We start from the raw sequence: 17,759 nt of genomic DNA on the forward strand, positions 1-17,759 counted from the left end.
TAAAAATAACAGTGTGGGAAATACTGTAACACTGAAATGTGTGAACTGCTGAATGAAAGTATCTGAGTACCTCTAATCTACACTTGTTAAAGCTGCAGTACCTTACTTGGATGAAAATAAAGCAGGCAGAAGCCTGAGTTAAGCAGCATAATACTTTGCATGATCCTGTTTTTTGTATAAATAACCCTAGAAGACTGTGTCGGGAAGAACCCAGACAGACGTCAGCGCTACAAAAGAGGGGCGTTTGTCACACCATGTATTATTTGTCTTAACTCTGTGCCCAGGACATACTTGAAAACGAGAGGTAACTCTCAATGTATTACTTCCTGGTAAAATATTTTATAAATAAATTGCCTGGGAGACACTTATGGCAGAGATATGCCACTGGTGTGACGACATATTGCAAGAAGAAATTACCATCATTGGACAAAGATGGTACTCGACTGGATTCCAAGGGAAACTAAAAGACCAAGACAATCAAAGTAAGATGGGATTAATCAGAAAATGTGTTGTAGCTTTGTGGAGAAGAGAGGCTTGCAACCACAGTACCTGGAAGATCATTGGGGAGGCCTTCATCCAGCAGTGAATAGACAAGGGCTGAAGATGATGTATCATATATTATCATGGTGTTGTGTTAACCATATAATGTATTATCATGTTATAGCTCGCAGCCAATACGTTTTGATTAGATCATGAGCAAAAAGCAAACAATGGATATCTTATTGTTAAGTCCAGTGTGAGCTGCTACTGAACCCATTTCTCACTGAGGTATGTTTAAGGCCACATCAGGCATGTACAGTAACTTTAATGTGGTGTCTCTGATTATGCAGTTCCAAAAGAGGCCTCTTATAGAGCTGCATCTACTATATATTTCTGAAAGCACTGTATGCCTGTCTGCATGTCCTCTGTCCCTAGCAGCAATCGCATTGGAGCTTTGGTCCGTCACTCCGCCTCAGGCCAATGAGATGGCTCCCTTGGCCCGCCCGCCCCCGCATACCTCACATTGTCCTGAGGCGGAGTGACGGGCCAAAGGTCCAACACACACACACACACTTAGGGGTAGGGGGGGGTTACATTTAGCAGCATGTATAACCCGGGGGGTGGGGCTCACAGTGTTAGCAGCACATCTCCCGGTCTCTTACCCGCCGGTCCCGGAGACTCCGCCGCTTCCTCCCCGAACATCACCCTGCAATCCAACTCATCACAGCCGCAGTGCGCGGCGCTCATCGGGACCCGCGCGCACCTCCTCCTCCTCTCCCTGGGTCTCCCGGTTTCCCGCGCTTTTTCCTTCCCCCCCTTTTACCTCTCCCCCCCCCCCGGCGCCGCTACAGTCAGCGGGGGAGCGGAGCGAGCGCCCGGGACACAGCGGGGGACTCTCACCTCACCACGGCTCTCACCACCCATAGGCCACTCCCTCACCCGGCGCTCTCCCTCACCCCCCACCCACTCACCCCCCCCCCCACACAGAACACGCACTGTGTGGCTCTCCCCTCACTCAGGCCGCTCCCCGTCCCCGAGGGTGCTCCTCCGGCTGTCTCCGCCTCTCCCCGCAAAAGGCACACCACCTCCTCACCGGACCGTCTCAGCCTCTCCGCTGAGGAGCCTGAGGTTGAGGAGGAGGGCGGCCGGTACCCGGACGAACAGGAGCGCGGCCGTGTGCAAGGTGAGTAAACGCAGGGGAATGGGTTATTTAACGCATCCCTGACTCCCCCTGCCTTTTGCCCCCCCTACCCTCCCTGCCTTTTGCCCCCCCGCCCCTCCCTGCCTCCTGCCCTTTGCCCCTCCCTGCCCTTTGCCCCCCTGCCCTTTGCCCCCCCGCCCCTCCCTGCCCTTTGCCCTCCTGCCCTTTGCCCTCCCCACCCTTCCACGCCCCTTGGCCCCCCCGCCCTTCCACACCCCTTGGCCCCCCCGCCCTTCCACACCCCTCCCCCCCTTCCACTCCATGCCCCTCCCCCCCTTCCACTCCATGCCCCCTGCCCTTCCACGCCGGGTCTCTCAGCTAGTTTACAATACAACCAGTGTATTCAAGTTGTTAAAGGATCCTTGTTTCCAGGGAACATCAGATGAACAGATCCCAGTTTAACTAGAAGCTTTTTTTCAAGAGACCATAATTCTTAAAATGTTCTAGTTCAATAAATTAGTGTTCATCATTGAATTATAAATGTGAAATAATATAATGTTAGAGTTGGAAAGATATTTAATATGTGATATGGCCAACTAAAGGTGTACATATGACCAAAGTGATCACAATCAATAATACAGTTAAAAACCAAAGTAATTGTTCCTTTTGAACTTGTGGCCATGTGCATGTTTTTAATTGAATATAAATAAAAACCAAGTGCATTGTAGAATTATACAAATAATAATAATAATCCTCCTTGGTTATAAATTTCAGGATTTACTGTTTTAATACATTTTATACACAATGTTTTGAAACTCTGTCCCAGATAATAAAGATGTTTTGTTTTCACACTGGGAAACATAATAGTTAATAATTGTGCATATAATTATCCCAAAACACCCATAATTAAAGCAGAGAGTTAATAAATAGAAATGGCAAAACAAAAATGTAATTATAGACCATTTGTAGGCCATCAGTATAGATACAAGTATTATTCCTGCTTCTTCCCTTTATAAAATTGTATAGTCCAACTTCTCACGAAAATATATGAGAAACCATCTCTCAATGTACAGTAAGTTTGACTTTCTTAAACAAGTACTACTATAAAAAAAGAGAACATTAATTGTTTTCTGTTTTTTTTTTAATGTGGTACTTGGAAAAGTAAAATGCACATCAATCACGTATTTTCTTATGTATATTATCAAGTCTGGAAATGTTCAAGCTATCTTCTGACAAATTGTATCTTGCTCTGATCCTATTCATATTGTGTATTGTACACTTTCTGCACTAACTTGCTCGAATGCTAGAGCAGTTGTTGATCTGTAAAAGAAAAAAAGTACATTTCTGATTTTTTTTATTAGCATTATCAAACTTGACAATTTTCACCAACTTTTGGGAAACAATCACCAATATTTGTGCTACCACTGGCAATAACAATATTTGTGTTTGCCAGTTTTGGGGCAGTTTGTTTCTGCAACTTGTCCACCAGCTGAGAATATCCAAACTTCAGAGAATGTAGATGTTTTGAATATCTATCAATGAGGAAAATACATTTATAAAACATAAATCTAAAGACATTCAATTCACCACAACAAACCAAGTTTTATTCTACTTTGAGTTAATGTTCACAAATAATTGCAGTATAACAGAAGACATTTTTTTTAGAAAAGAATTGAGACAATGGTGGACTGTTGAAGTGGTAGAACCCATTTAACTTTTACAGTGCTCTAATGCTCTCTGAACGTCAGGGAACGCCATACTATATTTGCTCCTTTTGTAGTGGGAGATCGCCTTCATCGCGAATCAAATCGAAACGGAAGTGGAGGCCAAAGCAATCACATGGTCGCAATCCCATAAGTCTGGCAACATTCGGATGCTGCCAGAGATGTAGTATTGTAATGGTGCAGTGACAGTTCAATGTAATTTAAGGCAAGTCACCATACACTATTTCCCTGTACATCAGGCATAAACAACCTTTTTGAGAAAGTTACTCTATTTTCTGTCTTTCTATGTGTACACTGAGTGGAATATTTTACTACTAAAAATATAAATAAGTAAATAGTGCTAAAAAAAATACTTTGAGACACTGATCATATGTATTATACTTTACAAAACATACTAGATTGATTATTTTGCTGTTAATTGTATTACTATCCATCAATATTAAAATATTTAATTGCAGAAAGTTATTTGCAATATCAAGCAGAATTCAACTCCCAGCCTGGATTGTGTATTTTCCTCCTGACTTTGAGTAAAACCTGTCACTTTGTGTCTGTACATTATTAGATGCATAGGGGTTAACATTTTTGTGTCTGTAGTAGGGCTAATTGTGGTACTATTGCATGGAAACTCTTATTGTATTCAGTCCCTGAGATAGTGCCCTGATTAGTTATTGAATAACCTCCCATTTTCTTTTAGCAATCTGGAAAGTCTATTTCAGTAAAAGAATTCAGTGCACAAAACAGAATACGGTTTTATCAACATTCCACCAATAAACTGTGAAAAAGATGGCATTAAATGATGTTTATTTCCATGTTTTCACAGTTCATTGTTTGTGTCATTGTGATATCTATTTGTTGATTTAGGTCAGTGTTTCCTAAATTGGGTTCCGTGGAGAGCAGTCCCAGGGATTGCACCATGGCTCTCCTCCACCCCCCTCACTCTTTCCCCCCCTCCCCCATAGCAGCTGGGGAGAGGGTGAGCAGCCACGAAGAGACAGACTGTTTGCTCCACTGAGGCTCGTGCGGGAAGCCCCGGCTCTGCACGCTGTTAGTTCGGGGAAGATCCCACTAGCGCAGCTGGCTGACCCGTGGCAAAAGCTGCCAGTGAAGAAAGTGGAGAGCGAGGTGCATGAGAAGGGAGTACGAGGAGGGAGGGTGGCGGTTACAGCTCGCGCAAGAGCAGGATAGCAGTGACAGGAGAGGAGGGCGCATGGGATATCTACTTATAAGGAAAGTGTATGGCAGTATAGAAAGGTGTGAGTGAGCAGGGGAGGTGTATTGTATTGTATGTCTTTATTTATATAGCGCCATTAATGTACATAGCGCTTCACAGTCGTAATACATGGGGTAATCAAATAAATAACAGATAATATAAATAACAGATCATGGGAATAAGTGCTTTAGACATAAAAGTAACATTAAGGAAGAGGAGTCCCTGCTCCGAGGAGCTTACAGTCTAATTGGTAGGTAGGGAGAACGTACAGAGACAGTAGGAGGGAGTTCTGGTAAGTGCGTCTGCAGGGGGCCAAGCTTTTGTATCATGTGTTCAGAATATCCACAGTGCTATTCATATGCTTCTTTAAGCAAGTGTGTCTTAAGGTGGGTCTTAAAGGTGGATAGAGAGGGTGCAAGTCGGGTACTGAGGGGAAGGGCATTCCAGAGGTGTGGGGCAGTCAGTGAAAAAGGTTTAAGGCGGGAGAGGGCTTTAGATACAAAGGGGGTAGAAAGAAGACATCCTTGAGAAGAACGCAAGAGTCTGGATGGTGCATAACGAGAAATTAGGGCAGAAATGTAAGGAGGGGCAGAAGAATGTAAAGCTTTAAAAGTGAGGAGAAGAATGGAGTGTGAGATGCGGGATTTGATCGGAAGCCAGGAGAGGGATTTCATGAGGGGAGATGCTGAGACAGATCTAGGAAAGAGTAGAGTGATACTGGCAGCAGCGTTTAGGATAGATTGTAGGCAGGTGAGAGGCAGGAAGGCCGGACAGCAGGAGGTTACAGTAATCAAGACGGGAGAGAATGAGGGCCTGAGTCAGAGTTTTAGCAGTCGAGCAACAGAGGAAAGGGCGTATCTTTGTTATATTGCGGAGGAAAAAGCGACAGGTTTTAGAAATGTTTTGAATGTGAGGGGCGAATGTGAGAGAGGAGTCGAGTGTGACCCCTAGGCAGCGTGCTTGGGCTACTGGGTGAATGATGGTAGTTCCAACGGTAATGTGGAAGGAGGTAGTAGGGCCAAGTTTGGGAGGAAGTATGAGGAGCTCTGTTTTAGCCATGTTGAGTTTAAGGCGGCGGAGGGCCATCCAGGATGATATAGCAGAGAGACATTCAGAAACTTTGGTTTGTACAGCAGGTGTAAGGTCGGGTGTTGAAAAGTATATTTGTGTGTCGTCAGCATAGAGGTGATAATTAAACCCAAAAGATGTTATTAGGTCACCTAGAGAGAGTGTGTACAGAGAAAAGAGAAGAGGTCCCAGGACAGAGCCCTGGGGTACCCCCACAGAGAGATCGATAGAGGAGGAGGAGGTGTTAGCAGAAGAGGCACTGAAAGTACGATGGGAGAGGTAGGATGAAATCCAGGATAGAGCTTTGTTCCGAATACCAAGAGTATGGAGAATGTGAAGGAGAAGAGGGTGGTCCACGGTGTCAAATGCTGCAGAGAGGTCGAGTAATATGAGTAGAGTGTAATGACCTCTGTCTTTGGCAGCATGGAGGTCGTCAGTTATTTTAGTGAGGGCTGTTTCCGTGGAGTGAGCAGTGCGGAAGCCAGATTGTAGAGGGTCTAGGAGAGAATAGGTGTTGAGAAAATGGAGCAAGCGAGAGAATACAAGTCGTTCAAGGAGTTTAGAGGCAAAAGGCAGGAGGGAGACAGGTCGATAGTTAGAAACACAGGTAGGTGTATAGGAGAGTATAGGAGGGAGTGAGGGGAAGTGTAAAGGAAGGAGTGAGGGGAAGTGTATGGGAGAGTATAGGAAGGAGTGAGGTGTGTGTGTGTGTGTAAATATGTGTCTGTATATATGTGTGTGTGTGTGTGTGTGTGTTGTATAGTAAAGGACCAACACGTGTATTGTAGAGCAGCATTTCCCAAATGGGGTTCCGCGGAACCCTGAGGTCTTTCAAAAATGTATTGGGGAAGTGGGGGACTTTTAAAAAAAACCCTGGAGCTCTGTGAGGTAAAATTAAGTGTTTTGCGAAAAAATAAAACATTTAAAAACTGTAGCCGCCAGGAGGGACGGAGATACCAACACCACTGCAGGCTCCCTTCCTCCCCACACCATAATAATAAACAAAGCATCTGATGCTATAATTATCATATAAGTAAAAGTAAAACCTTATCATTTTTTTCCCCGACGGGCACGTATACAGGGCGGCTGCATTTATTTATGGGACATGAAATAGGACAAAACGTGTAGTTGCCTTCCCCCTGGAAAAATGTAACTTTCAATTTAAAGGTATTTAATCTTGACCCAAGAAAATGTTTCGCCTGCGGCGGATTTCTTTTTTTTTTCATGTGCTACGCTAAAAATATTTAAGGGGTTCCATTTTGTTGTACAAAATAAAATAAAAATTCCACGACTAAATTTAATTGGGAAACACTGATTTAGGTAATAGCCAAGATTCTATTATTATGCCTGCTCCAAGAACAAATCTTTGTAATCTAGTTTTTGATGCTTTAGTCTAGAGCTTAGCAGTCTTGTGAGTTGTGTGCACAGATGCTACCCGTGTTATCCTCCACTACATGAGCTGCAGCAGCATGTGTTTGTTTTGCATTTGATCATGTTTAGCCTAGGAAAGCATGGTGGTGTCACCCTACTTGGAGAAGGAGCGGCTCAGTGAGTAAAGAAAAGTAAAGACAGACTCTGGCACTGAGTGTGAAGCAGGGGAACCTGGTTCAATTCCTGGTGCTCCTTGGGAAAGTCACTTTATCTCCCTGGGCCTCAGGCACCAAAAAGAGATTGTAAGCTCTACAGGGAAGGGACTGTCTGCAAAATGTCTCTGTAAAGCGCTAAGTAAAACTAGCAGCGCTATACAAGAACAACCAATTATTATTATTTAATTATGGCATATCAAGACTGCATGTTCTGTTCCTCTATGGAAAGGAGAGGGGGTGGGGAGAATGTATTGCAGGTGATCAAAAAAGGGAGGGCGCATGGAGGTAGAGGAGGGAGGTGAGAGAACAAGGGGCAGGGAGGAAAACAGATGGAGGATAGGGGGGAGAGTGGGTGACAGAAGGGGGAAGAGAATAGAGGGTAGTGTGTGCGAGAAAGGGGTTACTGGAGAGGAGAAAGGGAGGGGAGGTTAGTGTTATGTTAGGAAACTGAAATAAAATAATAATACAGCATGATGGGGACGCGATTAGACAAATACCATTATAATATTTATTTGTAATTTGTTTTATAAATAATTTTTAATGTGTCCCAGTTTCTACTTTGGAAAATTAACCTAATCATTACTCAGATTTAACACAGTGCTCATTAACTATTCTTTTAAAGTTAAAAGGCAATGCATAACAGGCTCCATTCAGCAGATCAATCTTTGATCAACTGCATAACCTTTATAATTTCCAAAAACAACTCATTAATCATAATCTATTTTGGTAAATGGTAAAATAGTTTTAGATGTCTACCTCATACATTTAACACAAAACTCTTTCTATAGAAGTTCCCTTATAAAAATGGGACTCAAGGCTGCCTATGAGAACTCTGTCTATGACTTTGACCACTTGTATTCAATAACATTTTCTTACACACAGTAGTTAAACAGTAAAATTGAACACTATGGGGTCTATGTACTAAATGTTACAAATATAGTTTTTTGCTGCAAAATTTACCACGGTTACCTGAAATTTCAAAATGTGCGACAGCAGCATCAAATGTGCCTCCCGAAAAAAGTAGAACGGTGATTAAAATTATCTGCCAAGTTCATCTTGGCGTAAACTATAAAAAGTCTGTTGATAACGTTAGCAAAGTTGCTCTGTATCAATCAAAAATGTATTTGACGCAGCACAAATGTTTCATTATATAGGTTAACGAAATGTATTTTCACAGTATGGCTACTAAAAAGACTACTGTATTACACTAATAATTTATATTTACTAACACTAGCTAAAAATAAAAAATACATAAATACTGTTTTTTCAAAATAACACAGTATGTTAAAATGAATTTCAAACTTATTGTGCATTGTATGAAGCTTTCATACAAAACACATTTTATAAACAGTTGTACTACTTTTTACCACTCACATTTTGACGTACCAAAAAAAATAAAAAATCAAATTTAATCCTAGTGCATATTGTAGGTTCAGAAATATGTGGCTGGGTTTAATCTTATGGCCAGATAACATAAATAATACCACTGTAATTGAGCAGACTAAGTACTAGTTAAAGCTGCCGTTTAAATAATAATAAAAATATATATATATATATATTTCCCCCCCCCCCATTCAATATGTACAATCTGCACACTGACAAGAGATTAGCAAAGTGTGACAGTGAAGGTTTACCCAGGCATGTAAAATAAAGGCATTATGCCCGGCTGGGTGGCCCTGAGCCTTATTGGGGAAATGTAGATTGTCAGCTCTGCGACCCAGTAATGGCAGTAACACTGTGATTGTTATAAAATTGTCGGTGTGTCTCCCACCAGGTATAAGGTGGCTGGAATAATGTATTTCTAACTATGAAATATATTACTGTAGCAGTGTTTCCCTGTAACCGCACAAAGTAAAAATGTTTTTAAAACCCAGCAGCCCACAGCACACGGCTGTTAGCTAACTTCTGCTAGGAAGGTCCTAGTGAGCTGAAATTTGCTGTGAGCGCTGGTTGGGTAAAATCATGAAAAAGTTAACACAATTTTTATAAAGTTATATAAAAATTGATGAATTGAAGTCCCCCTATTTTAATTGTTCCAAACTTAAAGGCGTAAGGGGATTTTCAATCAGCCGGCCGGAACAGAGGGAAACACTTAAGTTGTAATTACTGTACTTTAGAAGTGTATAGCAGGAAGTCCCTGCGAGGTGAGCAATGCATATGTATCTCAGACTTCTAAGACCCTCCCCCCCCCCCGTTGGCTTGGTTCCACCGGGTATAAAAAAAAGTCTGTAGTTGAAAAGATTTAGACGACTAAAATGTGAAGTGGGGAGGGGAAATTCAAGTATCCCCATCTTAGTAAATGTCCGGGCAGATGGCCCAGATGTCCGGCCAGCTCAGACAAAATGTCACCAGGTAAGGGGGCTTGGTCTGGTATGCTAAGCGTCAAAGTTGCGAGGTTCGCGCATGCCCTAGCAAACTAAGAAGCCCTCTTCCAGGTTTTGCTAAGTATGTGCAACTCTGGGATAGGTGGGAATATTATTCCCACGAACAAGATAGGGATTTTTTACTGCATAAGAAACCCTGTAGCCAATTGGGAGTCAGATTCATCTAACCTGGATTTTAAACTTTGCAACATTGTAACCCAAGTCAAGAGTTCGTAAGAACTAAGGAATCCAGAACCAATTCTACGGCGGTAGAATGAAGTAAGCAGCTGCAGAGAAGAAACAGTGGTTGCGAGAGGCACTACTATCCAAAGACTGTTTTCGGCTCTGTTTGCGCACAACTCCCGCTCCTGGGAAATTGTGCCAAGAGACTCTATTTCTAAAGATTTAGTTCTGGAAATAGAAGATTTCATTTTACCCGTCCCAGTAAGTGTATTTCAAGTGTTTTTTGTAAGCTAAGCTGTGTATGTTCATTGCTGTGTAAATAAATCAATTTATTTTATCTCTTGCTTTGCTCAAAGGATCCGGGTATTTTGGTGGTAAAAGTTCTGGTCTACCATGACACTAAGCTGCAGATCGATCCGTTTTCCTGTAATCGATCGCTTGCTCCGTGTTATTTAATTCAGTTCTTGCATAGCATTCTGGGCAATGTAGTCCTGGAATATGATTGACTGGGCAGTTACTAGATACAATTGGTGCACTGCTAGAGAGAGGGTGGGGTCAAGAGCCAGAGCCTATCAGAAGGGACAGGGGGCTGTCACTTTGGAAATGCTTCCTATATTAGAAACTTTTTTTTTTAATGCAACAAGTATTTTTTCATAGTACAGAACTGGTTTATTAAAAATAATGTGAAGTTACCTAAAACAGAAATGGTTGTTATTTTCTGCAGCAATACTATATTGCTCCCATTTTTTTTCCTTATTTTTATATGTAAAGAATGTGACAACGTATAATTCTATATTATTACATAAGCTAGCAATCATTTGGTGCTCCTGTAATAAATTTGTAAAAATCCTGATTGTGTGCCTAACATAATGGCCGCCTTTCAGTTCCAATCAATCCTTCAGTCTGTCTAACTCAGCAGCTACAATGTATCTTGATATTACTAAGGTAACATTATGTGAGGATTCGCCATTCCGGCGGTTCTGTCCCCTTAACCCTCACCTGTCCATCAGGCTCCAGAAGCAATCCTACTAGGCACTCCAGCAATGGTTTTTATGCGCAGTGCGTGGTCAGTGCGCAGTCCCTGTCAGTCCCCACGGTTCCCAGGTCTAGGGTGTACTATCCCTCCGGCAACAGTGACGTGGTACGCATTCTCTCCAACCTTCCATGGCCTCCGTTCCCCGACTCCGCCCTGACAGCGGTAGGCGGCGAAGCAGCCGTACATGCTCCTCCCCACTCATCTCAGGCTCTGCCTCCGGTCTCCGCCCCCGTACTGACGCGGGTGTCATGATGCGTGCGACTGGGTCGCCAACGTAATGCGCGGGTTACACGCGGGGCGTGCACGCTTTCCAGAGGGCCCACCCCCACTCCTAAATCGGCTGCACAATAGGGCGCACCTGCGCGATCCAGCAGCCTATCAGTGAGGGCTCCTTCACTTCCTGGTTGCCTTCCATTGGTGGGATATCCTATTTATACCCTCTCAGTGCTCTCCTGCCTTGCCAAGCATAACTCCTGTTTGTGTGTCGCTGTACTCTCCACCCTGTGCCTGTCTTCCTGAACCCTGCTGCCTGACCCTGCCTGGATATTACCCCGTGATACTCTCCTGCGCTGACCTTGGCTTTGGATACGACTACTCTACTCTCTCCTGCACTGACCCTGGCATTGGACCATGACGACGCTGCTCTCTCCTGCACTGAACCTGGCTTTGGCTCTATGACTACTCTACGCTCTCCAATCCTGACTCCAGCTACGTACCCCAACGATCCGCTACTCTATACTCCAAGACCTGGCAAGTACCATATTTACGCTGTCTTCTATTACCCTGATCCGACCTGCAAGACTATCTTACACTCTAAACGCGCCCTCGCGGTTGTGGTCGGCGTTCTATACAAATTCCTACCTCAGCCCCGTGGTCGTGCCTCGTTTGTGGTGAGTTACGCATTACACATTGACTATTGTTACAGTTAACAGTTCAAACTGCTGGGAATATTGGCAACAAATGATCACAAAACAGGAAAGTGTTACAAAGTTCTTGCACTGCTTGGGAGGTGGGCAAAACCTGCTATAGAAATCAGAGAATGCTTTAGCACTCATTAAAAATGGCATTAAGAGTTGCATTTAAAAAAAAAAAAAAACAGTCATCTAATACTACAGAACTGAATTTATAAAAAAAAAAAAACACAACTAAGATTTCACGTTTTGCTGCTTTAAGTCACAATACTATTTCTAAAAGACAATACTGTCCGTACGTTTCCTCATTGCTACATTATCTCCAGATAACATGATGTTACTAAAGTCTTGGCGTTATGCCCAGCCAGACCCTGAACAAGGCCTTGGAGGGGAGCAAGTAACCAGACTAGATATAGTGATCCGCTAAGTTAATAGCAAGAAAATAGTTCTAGCTGACTACTAAGGATACATATATATATACCCTTAGTAGTCAGCTAGAACTATTATCTTGCTAGCGGATCACTACAGTAACAAGAAAGGTAGGAGGGCAAGTGTCACGGGGGACCAGGTTATTTACACCTTTTTACCGGGATCATACATTGAGCAAAACAAGGTAATGAAATAAATTGTAGTTAATTCGCATAAATTCGCTTACACACAATGATACACAAATTACAGACAAAAAGACACACTTACTTTGGGACTCAAGTTTAAAACTAGCCTTTCCTAGGTGCAGGGAACTCTTTGGGAAAGTTTTACCCTGACCGAGACTTAGCCCGGAATCTCTTGGAACTCAAATCGGCATGAAATTCCACACGCCACCGGTACGTTATCTTCTGAGAACTTGGTCCCTCCTGACCGCGAGTTACTACAAATCCTCTGTAACTCAACTCGACATAAAATCCCAGCCGCATCAGCTACGACGTTTCTGAGAACTTGGGCGCAGGTGTTGGTATTTAAACGCTGGCAGGTAGGCTTTTGAAGCCGGTTGTTCTGCTATTCTGCAGAAGCAACTTTGAAAAGCCTGCCAGCGCTCTTACTACCAGAGGACTACAATCTGATTGGCTCACAGATTCTTATCGTATCCTGAGTTTCATTCACAAAACTCAGCAGCCAATTAATGCGTGGGAAAATTCCCAAGCAACCAATCAGAGCCAAGCCGGGTCAGCGGGAAATCTGAAATAGCCAAGGGACATGTGCAAGCTTGCCACCTTTCTCCCTGGCTATCTCAATGCCACCCGCTGGGACAGGCTCGTATGGCAGAGAAAGTGGCAGCCCGGATGACTTCCATTGATCTCCGGACCTAGTACTCCACCTTTTACCTGCTGACCAAATGCTATTATCACCTCTGGACATGTTGTAACTGCTTTGAACTCCGATGTCCAGCAGACTTACCAGCGCCTATGGGTTAGCTCGGGCAGTCTGTTTGGACATCTGTTCCGAATGTAAAGAACACATTACATTTAATAAAGTATATCTCACTATACTTCTAAGTCTTGAGGGAACAGGGACAGACAGGGAAATATGTTGTAGTTTTATTTCTATCTGCCTTATTCCCCACACACCATCTTCTGGACTCTCGGAGTCCCCCCTCAACCTTATATACGGTTGGGGTACTGACAAACCCTATAGTGGTTGTGGGTCACCTGGGCACTAGCTGGGGTACCCCCCTTAACCCAGAGATTCCCTCAGCTACAGGAATAGATGTTTTATCCCTGTGCCCCATTCTCCTTTATGGGCTGTGCTGAAGCAGGGTACCCTAGTGGTAAGTCGCGCTTGCAAGGGGAGATATTGCGGGCACAATGTGCCTGCATGTATCCATGAATCTGGCATGATTCCTGGGTACATTTATGGGGGAACAGACAACTCCGGACCCCAACCTCCTAGGCACATTTTGTCAACGGTTCCTCTGCAAACCCCCCCCCCCCCCTTGAAACTCATACCCTAGCAATCCCTGCTTGTTGGCATGCCCGGAAAGGGGAAAAGGGGAAAAGACTTTTATTACATGCAATACATTGTATTTTTTCAATGTTACTGGGCCCAAGAGCTAACTCTCTTGGACCCTTGTACACGGATCAGGGGTAACCAAAACGGGCTTAACCTTTGAGAGCCTGGTTACCCTGTACCGTCACAGCAAGGTCCAGATGTTTAAAGTCCCCTGTTGAGGTAAACTGATCCCCATTACAGATCCTGGTGACGCAGTCTGGTTTTACTTCACCCTTTTCTAAATGACCAGTTTTGCAGGAATTTCTTGATTAGTGACAGAATAGTACACTCAACAGTAACTTTCATATTTGTAGGTGTGGCATCTTTCTATTCTTGTACAATCACAAAGAATAAGGTTGGTAAAATATGCAACCAAACCTGAACTGCAGTTAAAGTTCATTTTGAAGGTGCAATCTGATTTTAAATTTACAAAAAATATATTTGGAGAGGTTTTTAGTCTTAACAAGCCATTTTATTATACTCAGATGATTCACTTTTTTTTTTAGGATGCATCTGTTTATATATCTGTTTACAAGAATTTTCTTTTAAGACATATGTAAAAAAAACAATTGGCAATTGCAAGTAACTTTTTTTTTTGTCTTGTTGGTTAATTTAATTGATTAAAGAAACAATAAAAAAAGTGCTGAAAATGTTAGGGATAATCTGCTTCTGATTTCCCCCAAACAATCATATAGGACATGTTCTGGGGTGGGGGTTGGGAGTGTAAATTGGTTTTCATATCTTCTGGATTGTACAGGCGGGCTGCAAACAGCCTACTATGGGGTCGGGACATGGCATATAACAAAAGCCTACAGAAACTGTCTATACCACACATGGCATACAGTAGATATGGATAAAGCCACAAAACCTGCCTTTAAGTGGAGAAGGGATTAATAAACAATCATTGAATATTATACACGTTCTGCAGTTACACGAGTAGGAAAGATACTACTACACTGTCTCATTCTGCTTTATAACTCACGCGTAACATTTTACTTCTAGGTTTTCCTGCTATGCAATTTAGGAAAACGGGTGCTTCTTAATCTAGCTCAGGGTCTGCTATACTGTACCTCACGGGGGGGAAAAAATTACAATCCGGAACGGAAGGATCACTATACAAAAAAAGCTATGCAATTTAGTTTACATTGGATCCACCCTTTCAAACCTATTTAACATTAACATCAGTCAAGGATACATGGAATAAAAAAAATAAAAACAGATTTCTTTTTAAACAAATAATCCTCATTTCCATAATAATAATAATAATGATTATTATTATCATACACACACCATGCAGTGGGATTTGAAAACTCTTGACATTGTCTTCTTGGTAACTAAAAACTGCTCATTCAGCCCTGCCTGTCTTCATTAAACAACTGCATTTGCATTCCACACGTCCGCATAAGAAATAAAAAAAAAGGCTTTGCCAGTTTCACTTACCACACATTGTTTCAGGTCGCTATGTCACCAAAACGCCAGAGAGGGGAAAAAAATGGGTGCAGGATGGAGCGGATCACAGAAAGCTAACGTAGTATTCAGGGTTGCCTGCAGAAAAAGCTCCACATCATCTCTCTGTCGCAGCTCCAGCTTTTATAGACGATGGAGGAAAAGGGCTGGTCACTTTTGATTTCCATTGGTTGCCGTTTCCAAGACGACAATTCCGGGTTTAGCTGGCGGAACGCAGCCTTTCTGCATAGTTATGCTATTACATGACAGATGTACTACTGTACCTGATTGTAAAATAGTTTTTGAATGGATCACAACAGATGGAAATTAGGCACGTCCAAAAGCACTTGCGCAAATCAAGATATAGGGGTGGGGTAGCTCTACTACAAGAATAATAATAATAATACATATTATTATATTGCTTGTGTGTGTGTGTGTATCCAACTTAAATTAAATACAGTAGTTATAATGAACTGTTTAACTACAAAGAAAAACAGTGAATGTCTCCCTGTCCTAGCTAATTCTTGTGAGCGTGGATCGTTCACAAGCTTTTCTGTGTTTCTGTGGAGTTTCCTCTATGTAAATCTTGTCAGCGTTCAAAACCCTGGGGATTGTGCTGCTGGGAGTCCAGTGAGAGGGGGGAAGGGCTGCATATCATAGAACAGTGTGATACTGGACCCTACTAGGAGAGGGAACTTAAAAAAAAGGAAAATCATAAAAATACTTTAAAAAAAAAACAAAAAACTATATAATTGTATTTAAAAAGCTATAAAACACAATAGCCAGCGCATTTTGAGTGTAACCATAACAATTTCTTCATCAGAGTAAAATTATCCTGATCATCACAACCCATCATTTTAGAAGCATGCATATTGTCTAAATAAAAAAAAAAGAATCTGTGGGGGAGCCCCACAGATGGAAAGATCCTATATTGCACACACCATATGTACATAAATCTAAAATTAATTTGTAATTGATATAATTAAAAAGATAGGGGACATACAACTGTGCTCACGTTATTCTGATAGTAGATTTCAAAAACATAAACACAAAGGGGCCTATGCAGGAAACGGCGATAAGCCCTATCTCCCCAGTTTTTTTGCAAATATCCGCCGTTTTTTTTTGGCGGAAAATAAAACTCGCCGCGTGCTTGGCGAGAAGCCCTATCTCGCCAGTTTTCAAAGTCGCTGTATTCTAGTAGCGCCGATCAGCATCTCGGCGCTGATTGCAGCTCTAGAATGGAGACATTTTCTCCAAATCGCTCCGCCAAAAAGAGTTGCCAAGAAGCTGGGGCTGAGCTGCGATACGGAACTTAGAAAAAATCAGGCCCTTTTCCTGCCTCGGATTGATGCCGGGGGGCTCCAGAGATGATACCCATTAATATCAGCACCGGAGCCCTCCCCCCCATGCATCCGAGGCAGGAAAAAGGCATTTACAGCCCACTTCATTACCTTAGCGGCTAACCGCTAAGACAATGAAGGGGTTATCCACCAGTACCAGGTTTATTGTGGGGAGCGGGGTTGGATGAAGGGGGTATTTGGCCTTTGGTGGGTGTTTAGGGCTTGCAGGGGGATTGCGGATACCGCTACAGTCATGAAGGGGTTAAGCCCTCCCGCTTAAAAAAAAAACTCCCGGAGTAGAGAGAGGAGAGAGTCTGGAGTGCAGTTGTTTTGGAGGGCGGAGGAGAGAGTTATGCATTGGAGGCTGCGAGTGTTGGAGTGTCTGCCGGGATTTACAGGCCAAGAGAGAGAGAGAGTGTATCTAGGTTCCTGAGGAGTAGGGCCTAGTGTGTAGAGGTGAATCCATGCCTCTCATCCTGCTTAGGGGGTGAGGGAAGAGCTAGCCCCACCTGTGGCGCCCTTGGTTGCGGGTGGAGGCAGGGAGAATTGTACCCTTCAGACCATCCTGTGGAGAACGATCTGGCGGGAGAGGAGGAGGAGATGTACCGTGTACCAGTATTGCTGTGCTGCTACTACGTGCCTGCTAAAGAGAGTACAATAAAGACTCTGTTAGTTTCATCTACTGTGCCGTGTGATTCTGGAGTATTCACCCCGGGACCAAGGGGGTTCTTCTATAAGGGTCTCTTCCCACATCCCTGGGAATTATAGGAGATGGAGGCGCTGCACCACTAAGACCATATGGAGGCCACTACCTCAGAAGCCGGATCCTGTCTCCCCCATAACATCGCGGGAAGCTCAGGCCCTCCTGTTCCAAACAGGTATGCACCACCCAACACCATGTAACGGCCCCTCACGCACCCTAGATACATCAGTTGAGTCTAGGGGGGGGGAATAAGGGTTACATATATATAGCCCTGGTAAGATTATGGGCTATATTTATATCCTCCTCCTGTGCAGTAATCCCAGTTAAGGGCAGGTTTGCCAGGAGTTATCATGGGTTTGCCCCACCTCAAGCACTTGCTCTGAAATGGTGAAGGTAGGTCACCTGACCCTGTGTCCAATCAAGAGACACGGGCGGTGCCTGCTGAAATCATAAAGAGAAGTGCACTTCCTATTTAGTGAGACAAGTTGTTGGTCTGTGTTCAGAGTGAGTTAGCTAGGAAAGGAGTGGAGCAGTACAGTTAGGAGGTGGACCAAATACCTCTCACCCTGATTAGGGGGTGAG

At 43.3% G+C, this 17,759-nt stretch overlaps 1 protein-coding gene across 2 annotated transcripts in view; it reads right to left on the reverse strand.

Annotated features, from left to right (window-relative positions):
• The window catches only part of GFPT2 (glutamine-fructose-6-phosphate transaminase 2), a 74,788-nt gene extending 59,502 nt beyond the window's left edge, over positions 1 to 15,286 (reverse strand). Inside the window, exon 1 of one of the 2 annotated variants that reach the window (XM_075601612.1) lies at positions 15,129 to 15,286. In XM_075601612.1, coding sequence (XP_075457727.1) covers positions 15,129 to 15,135 — 7 coding nt within the window. In that variant the 5' untranslated portion in view covers positions 15,136 to 15,286. The remainder of the gene's footprint in view (positions 1 to 15,128) is intronic. The other variant, XM_075601613.1, reaches the window with a different exon arrangement.
• Between the last annotated feature and the right edge of the window lie 2,473 nt (positions 15,287 to 17,759).

This window comes from Ascaphus truei, chromosome 5 (assembly GCF_040206685.1).
Source record: "Ascaphus truei isolate aAscTru1 chromosome 5, aAscTru1.hap1, whole genome shotgun sequence".
Lineage (NCBI taxonomy): Eukaryota > Metazoa > Chordata > Amphibia > Anura > Ascaphidae > Ascaphus > Ascaphus truei.